This window comes from Sardina pilchardus, chromosome 12 (assembly GCF_963854185.1).
Source record: "Sardina pilchardus chromosome 12, fSarPil1.1, whole genome shotgun sequence".
NCBI classification, from domain to species: Eukaryota; Metazoa; Chordata; class Actinopteri; order Clupeiformes; family Clupeidae; genus Sardina; species Sardina pilchardus.
In genome coordinates, this window is record NC_085005.1 from 10238337 (window position 1) to 10260836 (window position 22500).

At 47.5% G+C, this 22500-nt stretch overlaps 1 protein-coding gene across 4 annotated transcripts in view; it reads right to left on the reverse strand.

Annotated features, from left to right (window-relative positions):
* myo6a (myosin VIa) overlaps positions 1-22500 on the reverse strand; it is a 76611-nt gene that overhangs the window by 34885 nt on the left and 19226 nt on the right. For all 4 annotated transcript variants that reach the window (XM_062550224.1, XM_062550223.1, XM_062550222.1 and 1 more), the window contains exons 6-16: positions 21470-21575; positions 21135-21190; positions 20929-21026; positions 20162-20326; positions 17056-17136; positions 13403-13583; positions 10144-10285; positions 5027-5184; positions 4499-4590; positions 3427-3499; positions 509-636 (exon numbers count right to left, since the gene is read on the reverse strand). In XM_062550224.1, the coding sequence (XP_062406208.1) occupies positions 509-636; positions 3427-3499; positions 4499-4590; positions 5027-5184; positions 10144-10285; positions 13403-13583; positions 17056-17136; positions 20162-20326; positions 20929-21026; positions 21135-21190; positions 21470-21575 (1280 nt within the window). The remainder of the gene's footprint in view (positions 1-508; positions 637-3426; positions 3500-4498; positions 4591-5026; positions 5185-10143; positions 10286-13402; positions 13584-17055; positions 17137-20161; positions 20327-20928; positions 21027-21134; positions 21191-21469; positions 21576-22500) is intronic.

Genomic DNA, 22500 nt, shown 5'->3' on the forward strand with positions numbered 1-22500 from the left:
CGATCGCCTCATAACAGTTTAAACAACTGACACAAACAAAACAGTATTGTAAAATACTGAGTAATTGTGTGACTGAAGTTTTCCCTTCATTTTGAACACTGAACAATGTATAAAGTACATCACAAAATGTAAAACACTATAAAAACAAAAGTTTGTCGGCAAGTCTGTATGCATCTCAACTTGAACAGGCACCAGTGAAAAATGAACAGGCACCAGCCCCTATTGGTAAAGGTCTTTAGAACTACTGTTCAAGCAAGTCCTGCTTTCACATTTACAACAGTAGGCAGATCCACACAATGTTTATGTACTGTATGGAGACAGTGAAGACAGTGATGGGTTCAGGAGACAGTGAAGACAGTAATAGGTTCAGGGGACAGTGAAGAAAGTGATGGGTGGAGGTTCAGGGGACAGTGAAGAAAGTGATGGGTGGAGGTTCAGGGGACAGTGAAGACAGTGATGGGTGGAGGTTCAGGGGACAGTGAAGACAGTGATGGGTGAAGGCTCTTACGGTCAGACGGAAGTGGTTCTTGTGCTTGCTGTGCACCATCTCCGCAAAGTGCTGGTCGCTGGGTTGAGGTAGACGGTTCTCTTCATCCAGAATGTCCAGAATGCCAACCAACTTGGCCTCCACAAGGTCTAAACAAAACACATGTAAACACACACATTAAAATACAAAACAGGAACACACACACACACACACACAAATCCAGGAGACTCAATAAATTAGCATCTGCTACACACATACATACACTTGTCACTTTACCCCATACACACACACACACACACACACACACACACACACACACACACACACACTTTGGTTTTACCACGCGCACACACAGGCCCCTTGGCTGCCTCCCTAACACAAGAAGCGTATCCATTAGTGAAAGTCTTTCATTATGGCAGCTGCGTGTGGAATGCCCAGCGCAGCTCTGCAGCCTGTGCAGATATCTCATTAGGAGTGGGAGAATTGTCTTTCACAACAGTAGGAGTCGGGCTGACACACAACCAAAATGACAATAAAATAGTAATGAGTGTCTGCCCTTGAACCGTGATAATGTTATCCCCTCACACCCCCCCTTTAAGAGCAAGCGAGCAAGGTATCGAGAACATGATTGGGGACATGGGGGGGAAAAAAGAAGAAAAAAAACCTGAATTTAGGCCATTTTTGCTGGTGACAAAAAAAGTTGGAGAGAGCAAAAGTGGCATGGTGTCCAAAAATAGACGACACACTAGAGTTTCATTAGCGGGAGTGAAGATCAGTAACCACCTCCACCTTGACTCGCTGGGCCGGAACTTTCTTCATACAGAGTTCAATCAGGCAGACAATGCCAGCAGGATTGTGTCTGCAGAAGCTGTTATCCAAATGACTGCTTCGGTGGAACCCTGAAACATGTCTTCCCTCGGTCTCTCTCTTTCTGTCTGTTTGTTTGGTCCCCCCCCCCCACCCCCCACCCCCCACCCCCTCTCTCTCAGCTTTCTGATGACTAGAGCAAACATGGGCTGTTTGAAAAGCTCGCAAAAAAGTGTGGATGGGCACGAGGCTTCGGGAGACGGCTCTGAAGTATTATTCAGCCCTACGGCCTGGAAGTCATGCTCGCCAAACCCAAACACACACACACACACACACACAAACACACATCTCAAAACCATGTACCACATATACAGGTTTTTATCTCAAACGCCACACAAACACACACACACACACACACACAAACTCAAATATCTTAAAAACAGTCATGTACGGGTATGTGCGCACACATGCAAATGACTGGAAGTGTGTGTATGCGTTTGCATGAGTGTGTGTGTCTGTGTGTCTGTGAGAGAGAGAGAAAGAGAAGAGAGACTGTGTATGTGCGTCTGCATGTTTGTCTCAAGTCCTGGGGGAAATACATTCTCCTCATACATAAAGAGTGAGCGTGCAGCTGTAAAGGGCCGTTTAAATAGGCTCGGGATCCGCCAGCTCCCTCTGCCCCCCGGAAATAACATTCCCCTCCACGTTGTTTGTTCATGCATGTCATCCGCTGCCAAACACCTTACAAATGATGCAGTTTGCGGAGAGGGTGCTGGCCAACTCAGGTCAGGTGCACGCTCAACTTCTCTGCGGCGGCGCGGAAATCTAAACAGTCCGTTGGCACGCCAGTGGTGTTGCACGTCACACTGGACTCATTATAGCCGCTGCCTGTGTGCTGCGCTGGAAAATGCATGAGGACTCTAAACTCAATGTATCATTATTTGGTTCCATGAACACTCCCTTCTCCATATCTCGCTTCCATTCTTAAATGATGGCGTTTTATTAAGTCTGTTCGCGTTCCTCTCCTACATCTTTCTCTCCCATCTCTGCTCATTTCCCTGGCTCATTCTGCGCTCCCTGTTTAGGGTGTCAATGTGCAGGTGTGTTTAAGCAGGCTCAGTGCATGACTGGCACAGTCTGGGCCCTCTGTTTGCACTCTTGGTGTTAAGGGGGGTTTGGATGCTGAGGCACGATCGACTGTTTGCGCAGGTAGTAATCAGGTGCGAGGCAAACACACACACTACACACACACACACACACACACACACACACACACTCGTATCTGGGGATAAACAATAATGTGTGAAGACAATGGGGAGTGAAGAATAGATTGTGCTAATGAAATGTTAATTACGCACATATTTACTAGACTGACTTACTAATCTTCTTCTCTATCTTTGCCTCTCTTTCTCTGTGAGCGTATGCTGTTGTTGTTGTTGTTGGTGGTGGTGGTGGTGGTGGTGGTGGTGGTGTGTGTGTGTGTGTGTGTGTGTGTGTGTGTGTGTGTGTGTGTGTGTGTGTGTGTGTGTGTGTGTGTGTGTGTGTGTGTGTGTGTGTGTGCGCGCGCGTGTGCGTGTGTGTGGGTGTAGGTGTGGGGGTGTGTGTGTCAAAAGATGAAGTCTACCACCAGATCGAAATTAAAATGTCAAACACTGCATTTCAAAAGACAAAAAAAAAAAAATCCAAATAGTAAATTCATCCATCACTAGATGCCAACACGTCCATGCTAGACTGAGTCAATGAGTGATAAACCTATGCGGATATGCCGTGTCTGAAGTGCCTTTGGGAGGTTTACTTGTCAAAATGTGCTTCTAATGGTCTTAGAAGTCTGAATGGTTTCCTAAGAAGGGCCAGAGCCAGGATGACTACAGCCCCTGTACTCAAGATGGAAGGACCAGTTTGTTAAATAATTCAAGATATTTAAAAAGGCTTTTACTAAATGACAATAAAAGAAATAGTCGCATAGTATAAATGCCATGAATTATCTAAAACAATTCAGGTGACCTTTCAAATGCTTCAGTCCCTCATCTGTGAGCCTCATTTGAGTCAAAGCCGTCACAGAGTGTGTAATTAGGAGAAGCGCTACATCATACTGTAAAAGAGGCAGTGAGAGGGAAGGAGAATATACACACCGATGCAGTCCTGATTGTCCACATAGTGGACCTCGTTCACTCCTAGCCCTTCTTTCTGATAGAGCTCTTGTTCCTGGGGAATAACACACACACACACACACACACACACACACACACACACACACACACACACACACACACACACACACACACACACACACACACACACACACACACACACACACACACACACACACACACACACACACACACACACACACACACACACACACACACACACACACACACACACACACACACACACAATTAACAAACAAAAAGTTTTGAAAATATCTGAGGGCAACAAATCAAAGCCAAAAGCAAATTGGTTAGCTTTTCAACTCATCAATTCAACTTGACTCCAGTGCCATGACTCAGATAGGGGCCTGGAAAGTCAGCGAAAGCTTTTAGAAAAAGGTCCCCTCCAAAGTTTTGAGAGAGCAATGAGATTTTTTTTCCAAGTGGTGCAGACTGTAGAAAAAATAATCTCCAAATTCTCCACTTTTTTATCATTATTATTCAGTAAGCAGTTCAGCACATTTTCCAGAGCACAACATACAGAGCAGCAGAGGAGGAAGAGACAAAATATTAACGTGGTTCAGAGTCCCCACTCATACCCAGAGAAAGAGAGAGATGGAGAGAGGGGGGGAAGAGAGAGAGAGAGATGGAGAGAAGGAGGGGGAGGGAGAGAGAGTGAGAAAGAGATAGATGGATGGAAAGAGAAAGAGATAGAGATGGACAGAGAGAAAGAGAGATGGAGAGAAGGAAGGAGCAAGAGAAAGCAAGAGAAAAATGGATAGAGAAAGAGAGAGAGAAAAATAGAGAGAGGGAGAGAGAGCAAGAGAAAGAGATTTATGGAGAGAGAAATAGAGGTGGGAGAGATGGATAGAGAGAGATGGAGAGAGTGATAGAGAGCAAGGGTATAGAAAGAGGAAGCTCAGACAGGAAAATGTTTGAAAAACATGAAGAGAGATGGAAGGAAAGAGAGATGGACAGAACAGAGACTGGGGAGAAAGAGAGGAGCCAGAGCAGGTGTGAAAGGGGCTCCCCAGTCGGCCTCCAAAGCACTCACCTCCTTTAAGATGCGCTCGTTGAAGAACTGCTGCAGCTTCTCATTGCAGTAGTTGATGCAGAACTGTTCAAAGCTGTTGTGCTCAAAGTACTCTGGAGGACAGCACAAAAGGCAGAAATGGACAATCGAGATTGAGGATCGCAGTCTTGAGAGTCCGTCAGTGACCTTTTTAGGACTGACCGATTGAGGCTATTTCAAATTCCACGGTGTGACAGAGGCACTCTGGGATAATGCATTTGTGTGTGTGTGTGTGTGTGTGTGTGTGTGTGTGTTCAGTACAGAAAGTACTGAAACATTGGACTGTTGGACATGCACCTTTAAAAGCTTAGAGAGGGTCACATCTAGGTTCACCTGTAAGGGTTTAGTGGATCTTAGGTTCGTCCTGAAATTTCACCGGAAAGCTAAGCATCCCTGACTTTTAGTGAGTAGTGAGTATAGACCATAGTGTGCAAATCAATTATGTCTGTGTGTGTGTGTGTGTGTGTGTGTGTGAGTAAATATATACACGTGTGGCAATGCCAATCTCACCGAAACCGGCGATGTCCAGCACCCCAATGAAGTTGGCCGAGGATTCGAAGGGGAAGCACTGGTTGACGCGCGTCACCACGTGGTCGAAGAGGCGGCTGTACACGGCCTTGGCCAGCGCGTCGCGGGCGTTGTTCGCCTGCTCCACCTTCAGAGGCACCCTGAGGACACGGGAGGGAGCGGCACTCTCAGTTATCAAATCTCCTCATGAGAATATGAACACCCCCCCCCCCCCCCCGCAACATTCTTGCTTGCGGTAGTGGCGTAGTGGTTAAGAAGCTGGGCTTCCACTGTTGTGCCCTTGAGTGAGGCATTTAACTCTGTGTTACTGTGGAGAGAATGGCCCTTGTAATATAATTGACATACAGTATGTACAGTAAGCAGCTTTGGATAGAAGTGGCTGCTAAATAAATACATTTAAATGTTATATCTGCTTGATAGGTCACTTCTAGCGTGATGTCTTCCCAAAACGGGTATCGTTGACTGATCAGGGCTTCATACTAATGTGACCCTTGTGGTGTCCTGAGCAGCTGCTGTTCCTTCACAGAGGACGGCAGGCATCTCTGATAGCACCCTGGGAGAGCAGCAGTGTTCCCAGCACAAGCCCTGGAAGGAGCTCACAGGCCCAGGGACCAGGGCTGTGTTCAGCACCATGGAGAGCTCCACTGGCCTACAGGTGTGGCTGCAGCTTGCCTAAAGCACTGCCATGGGTACACGGTCCGCCACAGAGGTGTGTGTGTGTGTGTGTGTGTGTGTGTGTGTGTGTGTGTGTGTGTGTGTGATTGTAGCCTCATTGGAAGTCTTGGAGAGAAAGAGTATCTTTCATATTTTAGATGTGTGACTGTAGCCTCATTGGAAGTCTTGGAGAGAAAGAGTATCTTTCATATTTTAGATTAGATCATTGTGCAGTGTAAAAGCACAAAGACCACAAAAATGCACCAGAAGTTAAACAGTAGCTTTACAGTACACACTAGTACTATGTTAAGCTAATTTAAACAGAAGCAGAATTGATTGATTGATTTTTTTAATTTCGCGCTTCTGCTGCCAAGTTGGCATACATCAGTCATGATTCACATGCTAGAGGGAAAAGACCCTATCCCAAAGTAGGAGCTCAAATAGCTATAGGAACAGTGGTTAGAGGAACTAAATCATCTCCAGCTGCATGCAGTCCAATTGGGCTAAACTTCAAAAAGTTCCTGCAGTGCAAAGGGCCTAATGTTTGATGAATGGAGACAAAAAACAAGCTTCTGTACAGCGAATAAGGTATGGTGTACCTTATCCGATTTGACACGGAATGAACCAGCAGTGTTTTTATTATTTATATATAGAATACCACTTTGCCAGAGGGAGGCACACATACACACACACACAAACACACACACACACTAAAACCGAAATCTGCAGCATACTACAGACACTTCCAGACAGACACCCAAATACACACAGAGCTGAACTCCATCTCACCCTGGCTGTCTGACACATGAGAACTGAAGGCGATATCATCCAGACCGCATTAACTCACTTGCATACCCAGTGCACTAGACTGCACAACGAGCTTCTCTCCCCAAACGTCCACGCCCACAGACACAGACACTGACTGACGTGTTCAAACACCGAGCATACACTGTTGTGTTATCTGCACCCCAGAATCTGCTTCTCCCATATACACACACTCTCTCTACTAACTCTCTCACACTCACACACACACACACACACACACACACACACACACACACACACACACACACACACACACACACACACACACACACACACACACACAACACCAAGGCATCGGCCTGAGCCAAAGTGCAGTCCAATGCAAAGTGGGGCAGTCATTTCACCCCATCTGTCCCACAGTCATGTACCTTCACTCACACTCACACAATCTCTCTCTCTCACTTTCTCTCTCTCTCTCAGTCTCACACACTCTCTCTCTCTCTCACACACACACACACACACACACACACACACACACACTCTCTCTCTCTCTCTCACACACACACAAACACACACACACGGCTGGAGAGTCTCTGAGGAGGTGTCCTTGCGTCACTGGGCACTCTGGGAACTCTGCCGATCCGCACGGCACGCATCACATGTACTCAGTGCCCCGCCGCAGTCATGCCACACACACACACACACACACACACACAGCCCTGACCTCAGCAACCCAGCGTCCAGAACGGCCCCATCTCGCAGGACAGGGCTCACACACACGATACCCACACTCTCTTCTCTAATTCTGTTTCTTTTTTCTGAGCATTGAATTATCTTCGGGCAAAATAACACAAGAAAAAAAAAAAGACTATTGCACCACAGGAAAAGCAATACAGCACAGGCAAGGACAGAGTATAGCACACAAGCTCTTCAAATATCTACGTAGATATGAGCGACACATTTTAATACTTTTAGGCAGTGGGGCTATGTGATGTGAATGTGACAGCACTATGCCAGTCAGTCAGTCAGTCAAAGACCAGCCGCTGGTTCATTGGACACCAACAGGGCAGCGGGTGCAGGGCACTGAACTCTCCCATCCAGGTGACACGGTGATTAGTGACCCCGCCCACCTCCGCCCACCTCCACCCACCTCCACCCACCTCCACCCACGCCCTCCTTCCTGCATGCAAATTGGCCTGATCCACACGCCCCGAGCGGACCATCTGATCCTGGCCTTCCCCACCCGCTTACGTAAGGCGGCGCAAATAGAGCTGCTTAGGCCTGCGGGCCCAGAGCAAATCCCCTGCAGCCCTAACTGACTTAGCCCCGGAGCCATTGTGCCTCTTAATGGCGCCGTTTATAAATACACTCCTCAGACAGACAGACATGGGTGCCGCTTCGACCATCACCGACAACAACAACAAAAATAACAACAGCCACAAAAAGCAACAACAACAACAAAAAATTACAACAGCCCCAAAGAGCAACAACAACAACAACAACAACAAAAATAACAACAGCCACAAAAAAGCAACAACAGCAACAACACGACGACAACGAAAACCCATACAGCAACACCAGCAGCACACACACACACCCACTCACACACACACACACATCCACAAAGAGACAATCCAACAGTGTCCAGTCATTCACTACTGCCACAGCCTTCAGATGGAGAGAGGCAGATGGACGCACGGAAGAGACCGTTGCGAGGGCAGGGAGTGTAAAAGCGAACGACGCGGAGGAAGGAAGCAGGCACGAAATCCAACGCAATTGGCTAAATAAAAAACGGAAGGGATACTAAAATGCCAACTGCTCCTTTAAAGTACAGGGACAGACAAACAAACAAACAAAGCGGCTCCTGACGCAGTAAAACAGGAGGGGAGAAGCAGGGGGAATTAAAGGACAACATGACAACAATATGAGACGGCTAATGGCACTGAGTGCTTTGACATTCAGCGGAGGACTATTTATTGGCCGACCCCTGAAACAGCGACGGCTTGTTTTGGAACCCCCCCCTCGCATTGTGGTCAGACAAAAGGCTCGGTCTTAAAAGCGACGCCAGGCGAAGTGGCCGTCCGCCGGCAAGGAAATGCCGCTTTGCCCTTTTCTCTGAGGCGGTGAGGCAGCGGACCCGCTCTGTTTAAGATGCACCTATGACCACAGCATGCACACATACACACACACAAACACACACACACGCACACGCACACGCACACGCACACGCACACGCACACGCACACGCACACACGCATGAACAAACACACACTTTGTTCTGCAACAGTGGTGAAAGTGGCATTGCACACTGACAGATGCTGTCTTTGTAAGTTTGTCGAAGGGGTCAGATGTACCTATGACTACCGCACACAAACACACAAGCACACCGACAGATGCCGTCTTTGCAAACATGTCGTAGGGGTTGGATGTACCTATGACCACAGCACACATTTTGTGAAAACAACATTGCACAGACAGATGTTATCTGTGTAGGCATACAGTCGGGGCTTTGACTCAACAGCACACACACACACACACACACACACACACACACACACACACACACACACACACACACACAACTCTTAAACCACTGAGAGCCTGTGAAACGAGTGGCTGTCCAAACTCTTGACTGACACCAGTGCCCGTGAGCACTTTCACACAGGTGTTAAAAACACGGCGCGGCGGCCCGGCTGTCTGCCCGGTAGTGTCCCTCAGCACCAGAGGTGAGTTACTCCTCCAGAGCGTCCACTGACCACACACACCTCACCTCACCTCGCCAGCTCTCACCGCAACACTGCAGCAGCCAGCACAGACAGCCCAACTGCTGCTTGTCATTGTGAAGTGTTTGTGTGTATGAGTGTGTGTGTGTGTGTGTGTGTGTGCGTGCTGCTCCCGTCAGTCACTGAAGCAGCACCTCCCCGGATGACATACATGTCTCCAGAATTGCACAGATGGCTCTCTCTCTCTCTCTCTCTCTCTCTATTGCTTTCTCTCTCTCCCTTTTCCAATTTCTTCTGCCAGCCTCTCATTCTCTCTCTCTTCTTCCAGCCTCCTATTCACTCTCTTTCTCTTCCTCCCGCTCTCTCTTTCCCTTTCGCGTCCTTCTGCCAGCCTCTCATTCTCTCTCTCCCTCTCTCCCTCTCTCTTTCTCTACCATGTTCTTCTGCCAAGCTCTCATTCTCTCTCTACCTCCGTCTCCGGTCTCAGGCAGTTCCCCTGGGGCTGCTGCTTCTCACCTGGCGTCAGCCGGGAGCGCAGACCAGAGTGCGGATGCTAATGTGTCTGCACTGCAGCCCACCCCTCCCCTCCCCTCCTCTCCTCTCCCCTCCTCTCCCCTCCCCTCCCCTCCCCTCTCCACCTCACCCCTCCCCTCCCCCCTTAGCATGTGCGGTCTGGAGGTGGGAAGGGGGAGTGGTGAGGTGAGGTGTGTTGGCGCTGTAGCCCACTCCACCCCACTCATCCTCTCCTGTCTCATCCCCTTCCCCACCCATCCCCTCCCCCACCCTTCCCCTTCCCCACCCTTCCCTTCCCCTCCCCCCTGTGCACGTGTGGTCTGGAGGTGTTAAGGGAGAGTGGGAGTAGGGGTGTTGGGGGGAGTGGTGAAGTGTGTGGGAACGTGCGGTCTGAAGGTGGGTGGTGAGTGGTATGGTGAAAGTGTATGGCAAGTGCGGACTCACTTGATAGCGCCTTTGGCGCCCCCTGCTGACGTGTGCATGACCCGGCTGGTGAGGCTGACCCGCAGGTCCTGCTCGTCCAGGCCCAGCAGCTCGGCACAGTGCTCCAGCGGCTGGCTCGACTGGTTCTTGATGATGCAGCCACCTGCCAGCCGAGAGGGGGGGGGGGGGGGGAGGGGGAGAAGAGAGGTAGGAGGGGGAGAGAGAGAGAAGAGAGGGAGGGAGGGATGGAAGTGAGAAGAGTGGTGGAAGAGGTAGAAGAGAGGGAGGGGGGAAGAGAGGCAGGAGAGGGAGGGGGGGAAGAGAGGTAGGATAGGGAGAGAGAGAAGAGAAGAGAAGGAGGGGGGGGAAGAGAGGTAGGAGAGGGAGGGGGGAAAGAGAGGTAGGATAGGGAGAGAGAGAAGAGAAGAGAAGGAGGGGGGAAGAGAGGTAGGATAGGGAGAGAGAGAAGAGAAGAGAAGGAGGAAAAGAGCAGTGAGGCGGAGGGAGAGAACAACATTTATCATCGTCAGTGTTGTTTCGCGCACAGTGCGCCTGAAAGCAAACTGCTGTCTTTAGTGAACTTTGTTTCCGTGGTAGTGAACGGGCGTTCGCTCTAAATATCCGGAACAGTCAGAGGACTGCCGAAGTTTCTCGGTGTGATAAACAAACCCTGGGCTGTGTGAGCGGCAGGTGAGTACTAGACTGTACTCCTGAGCGCAGTGCAGGTGGTCATCAATGAACACAACCTGGAGCTGTCAAACACGGTCAAAATAAAGTACATTTTAATCAAAATAAAAATACGCACGGAAAATACTCTCTCTCACACACACACACACAACCTGTTTATTCAAAATAAAAAGACACACGCAAAATACTTTCTCACACACACACACACACACACACACACACACACACACACACACTGCAAGGCTATCATCCCAACATCATTATCACAGCAATATAATGAGTGCACAAATAACCACGGGCTATGCAGTGGAGCAGAACAGAGATGCGCTCGTCCACATAAACTTGTGCTGTGTTGAAAGGCGTGTGCTCTACTTCAAAGGCAAGATTAATAATTTACGATTGATTAACAATGAAATGCTACATTTAGTTTACATGATGACAATGAGTGGCTTGGGTTGTTGTTGGTGGCGTTATTACAGTACATCCTTTAGCTACAATTCACAATCATTCCCTCGTAATTGAGAGCTCTTGTAGCTGCATGTGCATTTTCAAAGCATTGAGAAATCAAATGTCACCAAAAAGCAGCTTTAGACAATTTGTGAATAGGTCTAAGTGAGTTAGGAGTCTTCTTGACATCTTCTAATCGGTGTCAGACATAAGTGCTACTTTTAGAGCTAAAATGCTTCATGAATAATGCTTCGTGCTCTTGATCAAAACAATTAGGAGTCCTAAATTTGCAAGTGACACGGCCATTATTATTCGGAGCTTCTCCTAAATTCGCCAATTAGGAATTTTTAGCCTTAAAAATCTTTGAGAATACGGCCCCGGATCTCGTAGCTGTGAAGGAGCTGGCTGGCTGTCTGTCTGTCTGTCTGTCTGTGGGGTTGACACTCTCTGTCTGTCTGTCTGTCCGTCTGTCTGTCTGCATGTCTATCTACCAGTCTTTGTGTGCATGTCTATCTGTTTGTCTGTGTGTCTGTCTATCTGTCTGTCTGCATGTCTATCTGCCTGTCTGTGTATGCATGTTTATCTGTCTGTCTGTGTGTCTGTCTGTTTGTGTGTGCATGTCGATCTGTCTGTTTGTCTGTGTGTGTGCATGTCTATCTGCCTGTCTGTGTATGCATGTTTATCTGTCTGTCTGTGTGTCTGTCTGTTTGTGTGTGCATGTCGATCTGTCTGTTTGTCTGTGTGTGTGCATGTCTATCTGTCTGTCTGTGTGTGTGTCGGCGGCTTATCCTCATCTCAATCTGAGCCGTGATCACAGCCTAGAGGCTCTAAAGTCGGCACACTCCGTCTGTCTTCATGAAGCATCTCCGTTCAGGCAAAAAAAAAAAAAAAAAAAACTAAACAGAGACCACCAGCGGCCAGGCCTTCCTGTAGTGGCAGTATCATTAGTTAAAAAAGAGAGCGGCTGACAGAATCGAGGGGGGAGGGCTGAGCTGCAGACTTCAGAGCCAAAGCTTTCCCACCGCCAACAGGAGCGGAGAGGAGCGGCCAAAGACAAGGGCAGAGATAAGGAGAATCGATCATTCTGTCCCATCATCCTCTCTCTACCTCTGTTTTTTTTTCTCTCTCTCTCTCTCTTCCTCTCTATCTTGCTCTCTCTCACACACCCCCTCCAAGACTAAACAAACAGCCTGAGAAATACACACACATAAAAGAAGTGAAGCACTGTGATCGATGACTCTCTAACGCACAAGCAAAGTGGCCTATCCTGTTGTCAAAATCCGTTTTTGACAAATATCTCAAACCCACACTTCCTTTTCATTTAACTCAAAAAACTCAAATCATTCAGATAGATGATTGTTTATTTATTATTAATATAACTATATCATGTATGCTGTAACTCATGCACGCTACTGATATAGTCTGTCAACAGTATTCACCTAAACAATGTGATGCAATGTATTTGTTTCTTTTAGACATTTTTAGCCCTCCTCAATCCATCCTCCATTCTTATCAACTTTGATCATCCACTGCAGCAGAGCCAGTGGTGGTAGCTGTGGGCGGTGGTAGTGAAGTGGTTAAGGTGCTGGGCTTAAAGGCAATAGCCTGAAAGGTTGTGGGTTCAATTTCCGGCTCTCACCGTTGTGCCCTTGAGCAAGGCACTTAACCCCAAGTCTGGGGAACTATTACTAATATAGTAGTATAGTTGACATAATGTAATATAGTACTATTAGTAATAATCTATTACTAATATGTAAAATAATAATAGTGATATTAGTAATACTGTATTACTAATATAGTAATATATTACTAATATTGTAATAATATAGTTGACATATTAAAGTCACTTTGGACAAATGCTTAATGTAATGGTAGCTGACGGGTTGTTCTAGAATCTTTATGCAAATGCACGATTGTTAATTGGAACGCTATTGTTTATTTCCTCATTAATGACGTCCCGTGCTTAGATGCGTACCGTACCAGAGTCCACCTCCTCCAAGCGTACTAGCGTACCGTACCCTGTCACGTAATGAGGCGATCACACTGGTCAAACGAACCGGACTTTAGAGGCCAAGTGTACTCGGGTACGGTACGAATAGCCTAGTGTGAGTTCTCCATAAGAGTCCCGGCGGTGGTGTCGTCTTACCGGAGGTGCTGCCCCCCTCCTCAAAGTCCACATTGCCCAGGTGCAGCACGCCGGCCACCACGCGGAACAAGTCCAGCTTCTCCGTGTCGTCCAGGCCGATCTTCTTCATGGCCACCGACATCCGGGTGTAGTCACCTTGGTCGTCCAGTAGAGGGTCCTTCAGTGGGCCCGCCTTCATGTGCTGGGAGAGAGAGAGGGGAGGGGGGGGGTCACTTCAGGGGTCAAAGGTCAAACGGTCTTAAGGGTCAAGGACTGCATGTGTAAACACATTATACACAGACACACAGAACAATACAATACAATCCATACAATCCATACACACATGCATGTACACTCACTGACCACCAAATCCCCCCCCCCCCCCCCCAACATACACACACAAGAAGAAAAAAAAAAAAGAGAACTGCTACAGCACCTCAGCGCTGAAAGCTCTAATGAAAATGTCATCCACAACCCAGACAGAAGCACAACACAGGAACCTACTGTCAGAAAGCAAACTTTATGAGCCGGGAGAGAGCTGTAGAGCTGACACGCTTACAGGATATTTGTGTATGTGTGTGAGAAAGAAGCAAAGACAGGAAAGAAAGAAAAAGACAGAGAGAGAGACAGAGAAAGAAAGAAAGAAGCAAAGACAGAGCGAGTAAAGGAGAACATCACAGTATAACGAGAATGCAGAACTACTGTATCTATGGCGATAGAGCAGGACTGCCAAGGAGGCTGCCAACAAGTGCTGACTCCAGCTGCTCCGCAGCCTCTCCCAATCTGTCCCCATTCGACTGGGTGCCCTTACTCACCGCTACTGTTTACTAACCGACCCAATGTTGCCAAAATCAGGCTTTAAATTGTAGAGCACTCAAATAAACGACAAGAGATAAAAAGCTGGTGAGTGAGTAGGGGCTCTTCAAAGGTGATTACCGATATTTCAAATCACCAGAGGTTGTAAATAGCAAAGTCATAAAGCCGAAACGATCAGCGGCTGGTGCCAGGCCTGTCCAGGAGTCTTTCCACAGCGATGAGTCAGTTTGATTGGTATTGGGCTAGGGGAGGGCTCGGCACTTCAGCCTGCTCCAAACATCTTGGCTGAACCGGGCTCTTGGCACCCATTTTACTGTGAGATTCAGAGCTGGACATAAAGAGGAGTGTGTAGAATTCCGAAAGCACCCCCCCCCCCCCCCCACACACACACACACACTAGAAGTTCTACACTACAGAGGAAAAAGTAAAATCCCATCCCATAGACACAGAGGAGGCATGCAAGGCCTAAAATATGCTCTGAGCAAGCTGATTAGATTCCAGCGCAGGGCGGTTTTGGAGAAAAGCTGTAAACTAGAGCACCCCTTGAGAACAAATCATGACCATAATCACCTTATTGTCCTGAGTGACACAGAGAAGAGGCAATGCAAAGAGACACACAACCATGGAGACGTGAGTGACAGGTGGAACACACACACACACACACACACACACACACACACACACACACACACACACATAGAGGCTCTCCATGAGCAACACATGCACCAGGTCACATGATCACAGTCCAGACGTGCAACAGCTGGTTCTGATTCCAGCTATGAGTCACGAGGTGCCTGCTGGTGCAGAAGGACCGCACCGGGAAGGATGAGATCAGCGCAGGTTTTTTTCCCTCCCCTAAATGAGGCCTGAAACAGATGTCTTGTGGAAGAGCCCAGGCATCTTGACGGGAAAGAAGAAAAAAAAAAACACTCTGATGCAACCTCGCAAAGTGTACGCCACGGAGCAGAAACGATGGAAATAAAAAAAAACTCGCGTGGTGGCGATGACCACTTCACACCGCACAGCCACACACACAAAGTGCAGAAACGAATAATGAAATTCAAAAACATCCAACCTCGTGGTGCACTGGCTCTGAGTAATGGAACAAAATGAATGAATTATTAATGTTCCTTGGGGAGGGAGGGGGGGGGGGGGGGGGGGGGGTGGCAGGAGAGGAGACTCCTAGGAGCCTCCAATAACAATCATCATTAATTAACCAGCTCCTGCAGGACTGCAGCCCAGTGCACAGATATAATAATAACCAGGCTACTAGGATTTTAATTATGAAAGAGCGAGCGGTTGGCAAGGATATGCGTACGGAGATGAAAATAGTCCACTGGTTTCATTACAGTTATTATTAGAGGTACAGTAAGCACCGTTTTTTTTTTTTACAGTCACTGGAAATTAAGCCTGAAAGCATTACGGTAATGTAGTCACGTTTCCCCCCTCCAGAGGCTTCTGAAAAGACAGGCTCAATTGAGTAGTCAAATCAACGGTGCATTGAGAGAGATTGAGAGTCTCTCCTGAAGTTTTCCGTGCAAACGTCGTCTTTAATCAGCCTCTCCTTTCATCCAAGGAAGACAGACTGGGCGTCGCGGATGTCGGGGAGATTCGGAGGTGCCTTGAGAAGCAGGGACGTGAGAGGAGGTGGCAGGACCAAAGAGGGGCGCACACGCTTCCTATCCGTCCCTAATGTGTTTACCGAAACCTCAGACCCTCTGGATGTAAACACTTCCAACAGCTGTTGCCAAGACTCCCCCTCTTTGACACAGATTGCTTTCTGCTCACGTTAACAGCCCTTAAATTCTCTCTCCCTCACAACCAGCATTACTACAGTCTTTTCCTGTTTCAGTGCATACCACTCAGTCCAATCACTAACTAGAGTGTTTTCTAATTTCCGATGCCCCTACGGGCTTTGCAGGCCTCCATCGTATCAAACAATTCTCTTTCATTTCAACACAGTCAGATTTTCGTAGAGACCATCCAGACTAGAGTGTTCACTGGCCACTCCTACTTCAACGTGGCCCACATTTATGACACAAAACGCAGGCGTATCACTTTTGCAATGGTGCCCTCAGCTTTGGGGAAAATCACCAGTGGGCCTCCCCCTCTCCTCGAACATATTTAGCAACAGAACCAGAACTGGCCTACTGTACACAGCACACGCAATGCTTCCCATATGAGGGCTTGCACAGCTAAGGCACTAAAAACCCAAAGAAGGCTTTCAGCTATTCCGGTAAGACAATGAGAAAGAGAGGAAATCGTGCGAGGAGAGGGAGAGAGGTGAACTCATGTTCTTAATCCTGGCCGATGAGACTGTGAGCGGCTCTCTTGATTTTATTATCTGGTAGTGGTGGCGGTGGGGGGGAGCGATTCTTTCCAAAACAGAGCCGATTTCACGGCCGCCATCTTTTCCAATTCATCTCGGATTACACGGCTCACACTCCACCAGCGCACGGATCACGCCTCATCTCCATGCGAGACGGGCCAACAGAGCCGACCAGGGGGATGCTGGGAAGAGAATGGAGATGAGGAAGGGACTCCTCTGTGTGTGTATGCGCGTGTGTGAGATGATGGGTACAGTAAATCCCTGGATGCAGGGCTTATGTACACAACAACATACAGTACAAACCAACAGAAAAACGCTTTATTCATGGCATGGTAATTTGAGGTTAGGCACAAACATGAAAAAAAGGAGGGAAATAGATAGAATGAAGGACAGGAAGGAAAAGAAAAACAGAGAGAATAAAAAGCAAGAGGAGAGAGAGAGGAAGGACAGAGAGTGAGTGAGTGAGTGAGCATAATAAAGAGACAGCAGGTTGCCAAAGGCCATGACGCAGCGTGACACGACACCTCACCTCAGGGCTCTTGCGGTTCTGAGGAATCTGTTTGTCGGTTTCCTTGTTGGCGAAGTAGCGAGTGCATCCACGATTCAAATACTGCATCAGAGAGAAAGAAAGAGAGAGAGAGAGAGACAGACAGAGTAACATTAATAACTAGCACTGAGTAACAAAAACATTGATTAACTTCAACACCAGATAATCAATTAGTTAATGGATGACAAGGCAAAAAGTTGCTGCCAGTCTTTCTATGTAAACACAGCTCCACTCCTGCGATACAGCAGTTAACAAAACAGAAGGGTGCAAACACTTCCTCCCACAATGGCATCATCAATCAGACAATGTCATCTGACAAAAAACCCCCCCAAAAAAAACATTCTGGCAAAACTCAATTAACACCCCACGGCGTATACCCGCCCCACAACCACACATCCACATTCGCAGTAGATTTACAAGCTGGCTCGCCGCGCGGCGTCGACCGAACAGAACGGTAATTAAGGCTTTTTTTCCGTAATGTCTCAACCCATTCTGTCCTTCCAAATGGGCTGCCGCGGCGCTTCTTTCTCGGCGGCGCCGGTCGTGGCATGAATATGGAGATGGAGCTCATCAGCACGGCGGCGGCGGCGGCGGAGAGAGCGTTAAGGCCAGCGCTGCCATCCAGAGCTGGAACGCTCCGACGACGATTAATCACAATTTATGTAGCGTCAAAGAGCCTCGCAAACACACGGGCACACGCTCGCACACACACATTCAGACAGGCACACACACACACACGTTCATACATGCGCACATACACAAACACAAACTTACACAAACACAAACACACACACATACACACAAACACACACACATACACACACAGACACACACAGACACACACAGACACACACAGACACACACACACACACACACACAGACACACAGACACACACAGACACACAGACACACAGACACACACACACATTCATACATGCACACATACACAAACACAAACGCACACAAACGCACACAAACGCACACAAACACACACAAACAGACATCCTTGACTGCACCTGTCATGCATGACAAACACAGTGGCGTGCTCTGCCCTGGTCGTGTTTGAGATGATGGCTTACAATATGAATATCGTGGAGCGGGAGCAGTAAAACAAAACGGCGCCTCGCCGTGGCGCTTGGGAGTCATTCGGCGGCGCTCTACCTGGCCGCCGGGGGAGAACTGTCGGAGTTACGACAAAGGTGAAATCAAGGTCACAGGCGGGAGAGCGAAGTGGGGGGGAAGGGGCGCGCACGTTTAGGAAGTACACAAACAACAGCTCGCCCTGTACGCCAGGGAAAAAAACGGGCCATTTGGCAACGTTTTGGGAACGGAACAACGGATCCTTTTACAGAGAAAGCCTCTGGCTCTCAGGACTGTGGACTGCCAAGAGAAAAGGACTCACAAAGAGAGTGTGAGAAGGAGAGGGAGTAGATAAGACAAGAGAGAGAGAGAGAGAGAGAGAGAGAGAGAGAGAGATAGAGAGAGGGATGAAACAGGGAGAACAAGTCCTTCTTGGAGCACAAAGGAGGGATGAGAGAGAGAGAGAGAGAGAGAGAGAAAGAGCGAGCGAGAGAGAGAGAAAGAGTGAGAGAGACTTCATACTTCAACTTCATTGGGTACTAGAAACGTCAGACAGGTATAATGAGCCCTGGTGTACTATTCCAGCAGGGACAGTGACAATGCGTTGAGAGAACACGATGTGAACTGCAAATGAAGGAGGGGCGCTAGGTAACAAACGGCCTTCTGGGACGGCCTGGACTAATCATATGTGAAGGGTGAGTCATCGACGCCGTCACGGCGAAGTGTATTAACTTCTTCAGTCGGTCGTGGAGAAGGGGATGCCCTCTCCGTGATGGACACTGCCCTCAATCAGTTGCTCAAACGCTAGCGGAGTGAGTACGTTAAGAGGATGCCAAAATGCAGTCATTAAACATGAAATTACATTACCGTCATTCAGCAGGACTCCATTCTAAAGCTAATACGGTTCAAGGTCCTTGCCTGACAGACACTTTGGATGGAAGGACCGCACTACCTTGCCAAAGGAACGGCAGATGGCTGGTTTTTTTTGAAGGAGAACTATTCTGCATCCCCCAGCCTAATTTTCCGATATACACAGAGCATAATAAAGTTGGCTACATGACTGTAATTCGGAATTCTTTCTTTTTAAATGGTTATTTCCAGGACTGATTCTGTGCATTTCAGCCCCCCCAACACACACGACGTAAAGGTCCTGAGGACAAAATGAGACTCCTCATCTTCTGAGAAGCAAATTGCTTTTCCTCCCCAAGTAAAAAAATATATAATGAAAAAAATAAAACACGGCAGAAAAGAAACAAGTTAGTTCCGCTCTATTCTTTTTTCAGCCCAATCATGACCTCGCGGGGGTCTCATTATCGCTCCACTCTCACACACCCTGGCACCGGTAAACCAGTTAGAAAAGCATTTCGTTTTTAAAATCACACTTCTGTGCAACATTCAGAGCTGTGTTGAAAGATAGCGCTGAAAAAAGAAGAAAAAAACACACACACACACACAGCCACAGCACAAGAGCAGCATGGCTGGCCTTGGCCTGCACTGCCCTCTAGTGTGCGTGAGGGGTACTGCAGTCCAGGGAGGCCTTTTAGAGGCGTGCAGTAGCCCTATCTGCTGCACAGCAGGGGCACCGTGGGGAGGCAGCAGGGGGCCGACTGGCCAGCAGCAAATAAGGCTTAATTAGGCCTAAACGCGTGAAGGGGAAGGCCCTCTCATGTAGCTCCAAACAAACCTCTTTAAAACCTACCATCAGGATGTGTGTGTGTGTGTGTGTGTGTGTGCGTATTTGCATCTGTCAGGATATTTAAGCAAGTGTGAGAATGTGAGTGAGTGTGCGAGTGTGGGTATATACTGTATTGTGTGCACGTGAGTAAGTAATGTGCGTGTATGTTTGTCTATAATTATATGCATGTGAGTAAGTAAATGTGTACACTGTATGTGTGTAACTGTCAGCGTGAATGTGCATCTGTGTGCCTGTCAGTTTGTGCGTGCATGTGCGTGTGTGTGTGTGTGTGTGTGTGTGCGTGCGCATGTGTGTGTGTGTGTCCTCGCTCACCCTGTAGGTGTCTGGAGAGCCGAGGTAGAATTTCTGCTGGAGGTCCTCGGGGGCTCCAGCACACAGGCGGTAGAAGATGTGGTAGTTGCGCTCCTCCTGGCCCTGCCGCGTGATGCGCGACTTCTCCAGCAGGTAGTGCGACACGAAGCCGCCCACCACCGCATTCTGAACGCAAAACAACCAATCACTGTCTGGTCTGGTAACCAAAGAATCATTGTCTGGTCATTACCAGCAAACCAATCAGACTGTCTGGTCACTGTACAACCCACAGCTCTTCAACCATTTTGTTTCCTGATTCATTTACCCTACCCTTTGGGCATGTAAAGTACACGCAATAGTTACATTCATATGCATCTCTACATCTTAATGCTTTGGATTATGGGTACAGTAATTTCCTGTGTATTTTCCACATTCTGTATAAGCCGCAGGAAAGTATCTTATGCAATTCTTTTTATATCAATATATAAACCGCGGCTTATAGTTGGGAAATTACGGTATAGGTGTTACAAGAAGTGAAAGGGAAACTGTCAGGTGAACACTTGCAACATTGGTCCCACCAAAGACACTAAAACAGACAAATACTTTTATGTCAATACACAGTGGCTAACGTCAAGAACTGTTGCCTTGTGGATTTAATTAATCTCCCAATCGTACCCTCCAGCCTTATCTTCTCAAGGCCACATAATGTCACGTCGTTTTGGTGCCTGACCCAAATGAAATGTAGCGACGGAATGTGCAAAACTTAACAGACGGATCAGAGGGATTACCTTTTCGTTGAAGTGGATTTCTACAAACTTCCCAAAGCGACTGCTATTGTTGTTTCTGACTGTCTTGGCATTTCCAAAAGCCTCCAACAAGGGGTTGGCTGAAATTCAACAAACAAAGCTCTCAGAACAGACAGACACGAGGATATTTCGCATAGTTTGAAGTGTATGGAGCCTTATGGCGGAAAGTACTAGAACACACAAATCACCTTCTACTATTCTTTCATCAATGTCTTGACCTGTTCCATAGGACGTAGTGAGGTACCTGGGTAAAAATGACAATGTGATTAAAATGACAATTACAATTGTAAAAGCTTGTAAATATTCATCTATGGTTTTGGTGTAATGCTGTAACCCTATTTTAATTTCAGTACAATTAGACTTCTGATTGTAAACGTTTGTCTAAATTTCAACTATATTATTTCATCTATTCGTAGAGCTTGACAACACTGCCAGAGAGAGAGAGAGAGATGTTCCTCAGCCTTCCCATTGACAGGTGAGAAATGGGGTGCCTAGCGTCGGAGATTAGATCACTTGTCTTTACCGCAGCACAAATTTGGTGTTCTCCGTCTTTCCAGCCCCGGATTCACCCGACACAATGATGGACTGGCTCATCTTCAGCACCTTCATGTCCCGGTAAGCTTTGTCCGCTGAGAGAGAGAGAGAGAAAGAAAGAGAGAGAGAGTGAGACAGAGAGAGAAGGAACAGACAGACAGAGAGAGAGAGAGAGAGAGAGAGAGAGAAGCACAATGCAACTTCAATTCGAGTCCACTTACTTTTTACACTGCTGCTACAGTCAGTTAACAACTGCTGCGGTTAACAACTATTTTTTTTTAAACTGCAGTCATACTGCTTGAGACCAATTTTGTACAAAATAATGCTGTGCCAGTGATTGTTATTTTCACAGGAGCAATCAACTGAAACAATTAAAGCCCTGATGTACTGTTTGCTAATAATCAATGTTTATGAAGCCTATGAAATTTATGTTTTTTTTATCAACTTGTCCATAATAACACTAGTGTGTGTTTGTAGTTTGCAATTATATGAGCTTTACTGCAATAAAGAAAAAATAGACCTCATAACAATCATGGTTTGCTTATAGTTTAAGTATGTAAGTAAGTAAGCTACAGTATTTAGTGGTTCAGTTATTACTTGTGACACTGTGCTCTAGAGTCTAGAATTCTACTGAACAGCCAGCATCCAGGACAACAGCAGCATGAGCAGAAAGAATTCCTGTTGTGCCACCATGTGGACACAAATGAAAGTGCACTCTGACTGAGGAATGTACTGTACTGTACCACACCATACTCATAAGGAGTCATTCTGCTTTGGATCTGTTGAGAGAGTTGACCTACACCTGACAAGACACACACCCTAAAAGACTAAAGCAATGCTCCTTCCAACAACAAAGGACGTCCACCCTGTTAGGTCACCCATGGGGCATGACGGACTGCAAAAGTCTCAGTGTCAGCAGCCCACTTCGCGGCCTCTGGATAAAGGCCAGGCTGCATGAATGTGGCAACCCAACCGGACAGTACTGTAAGCCAGGGTGGATTACTGGGTCGTGTCTGCGAT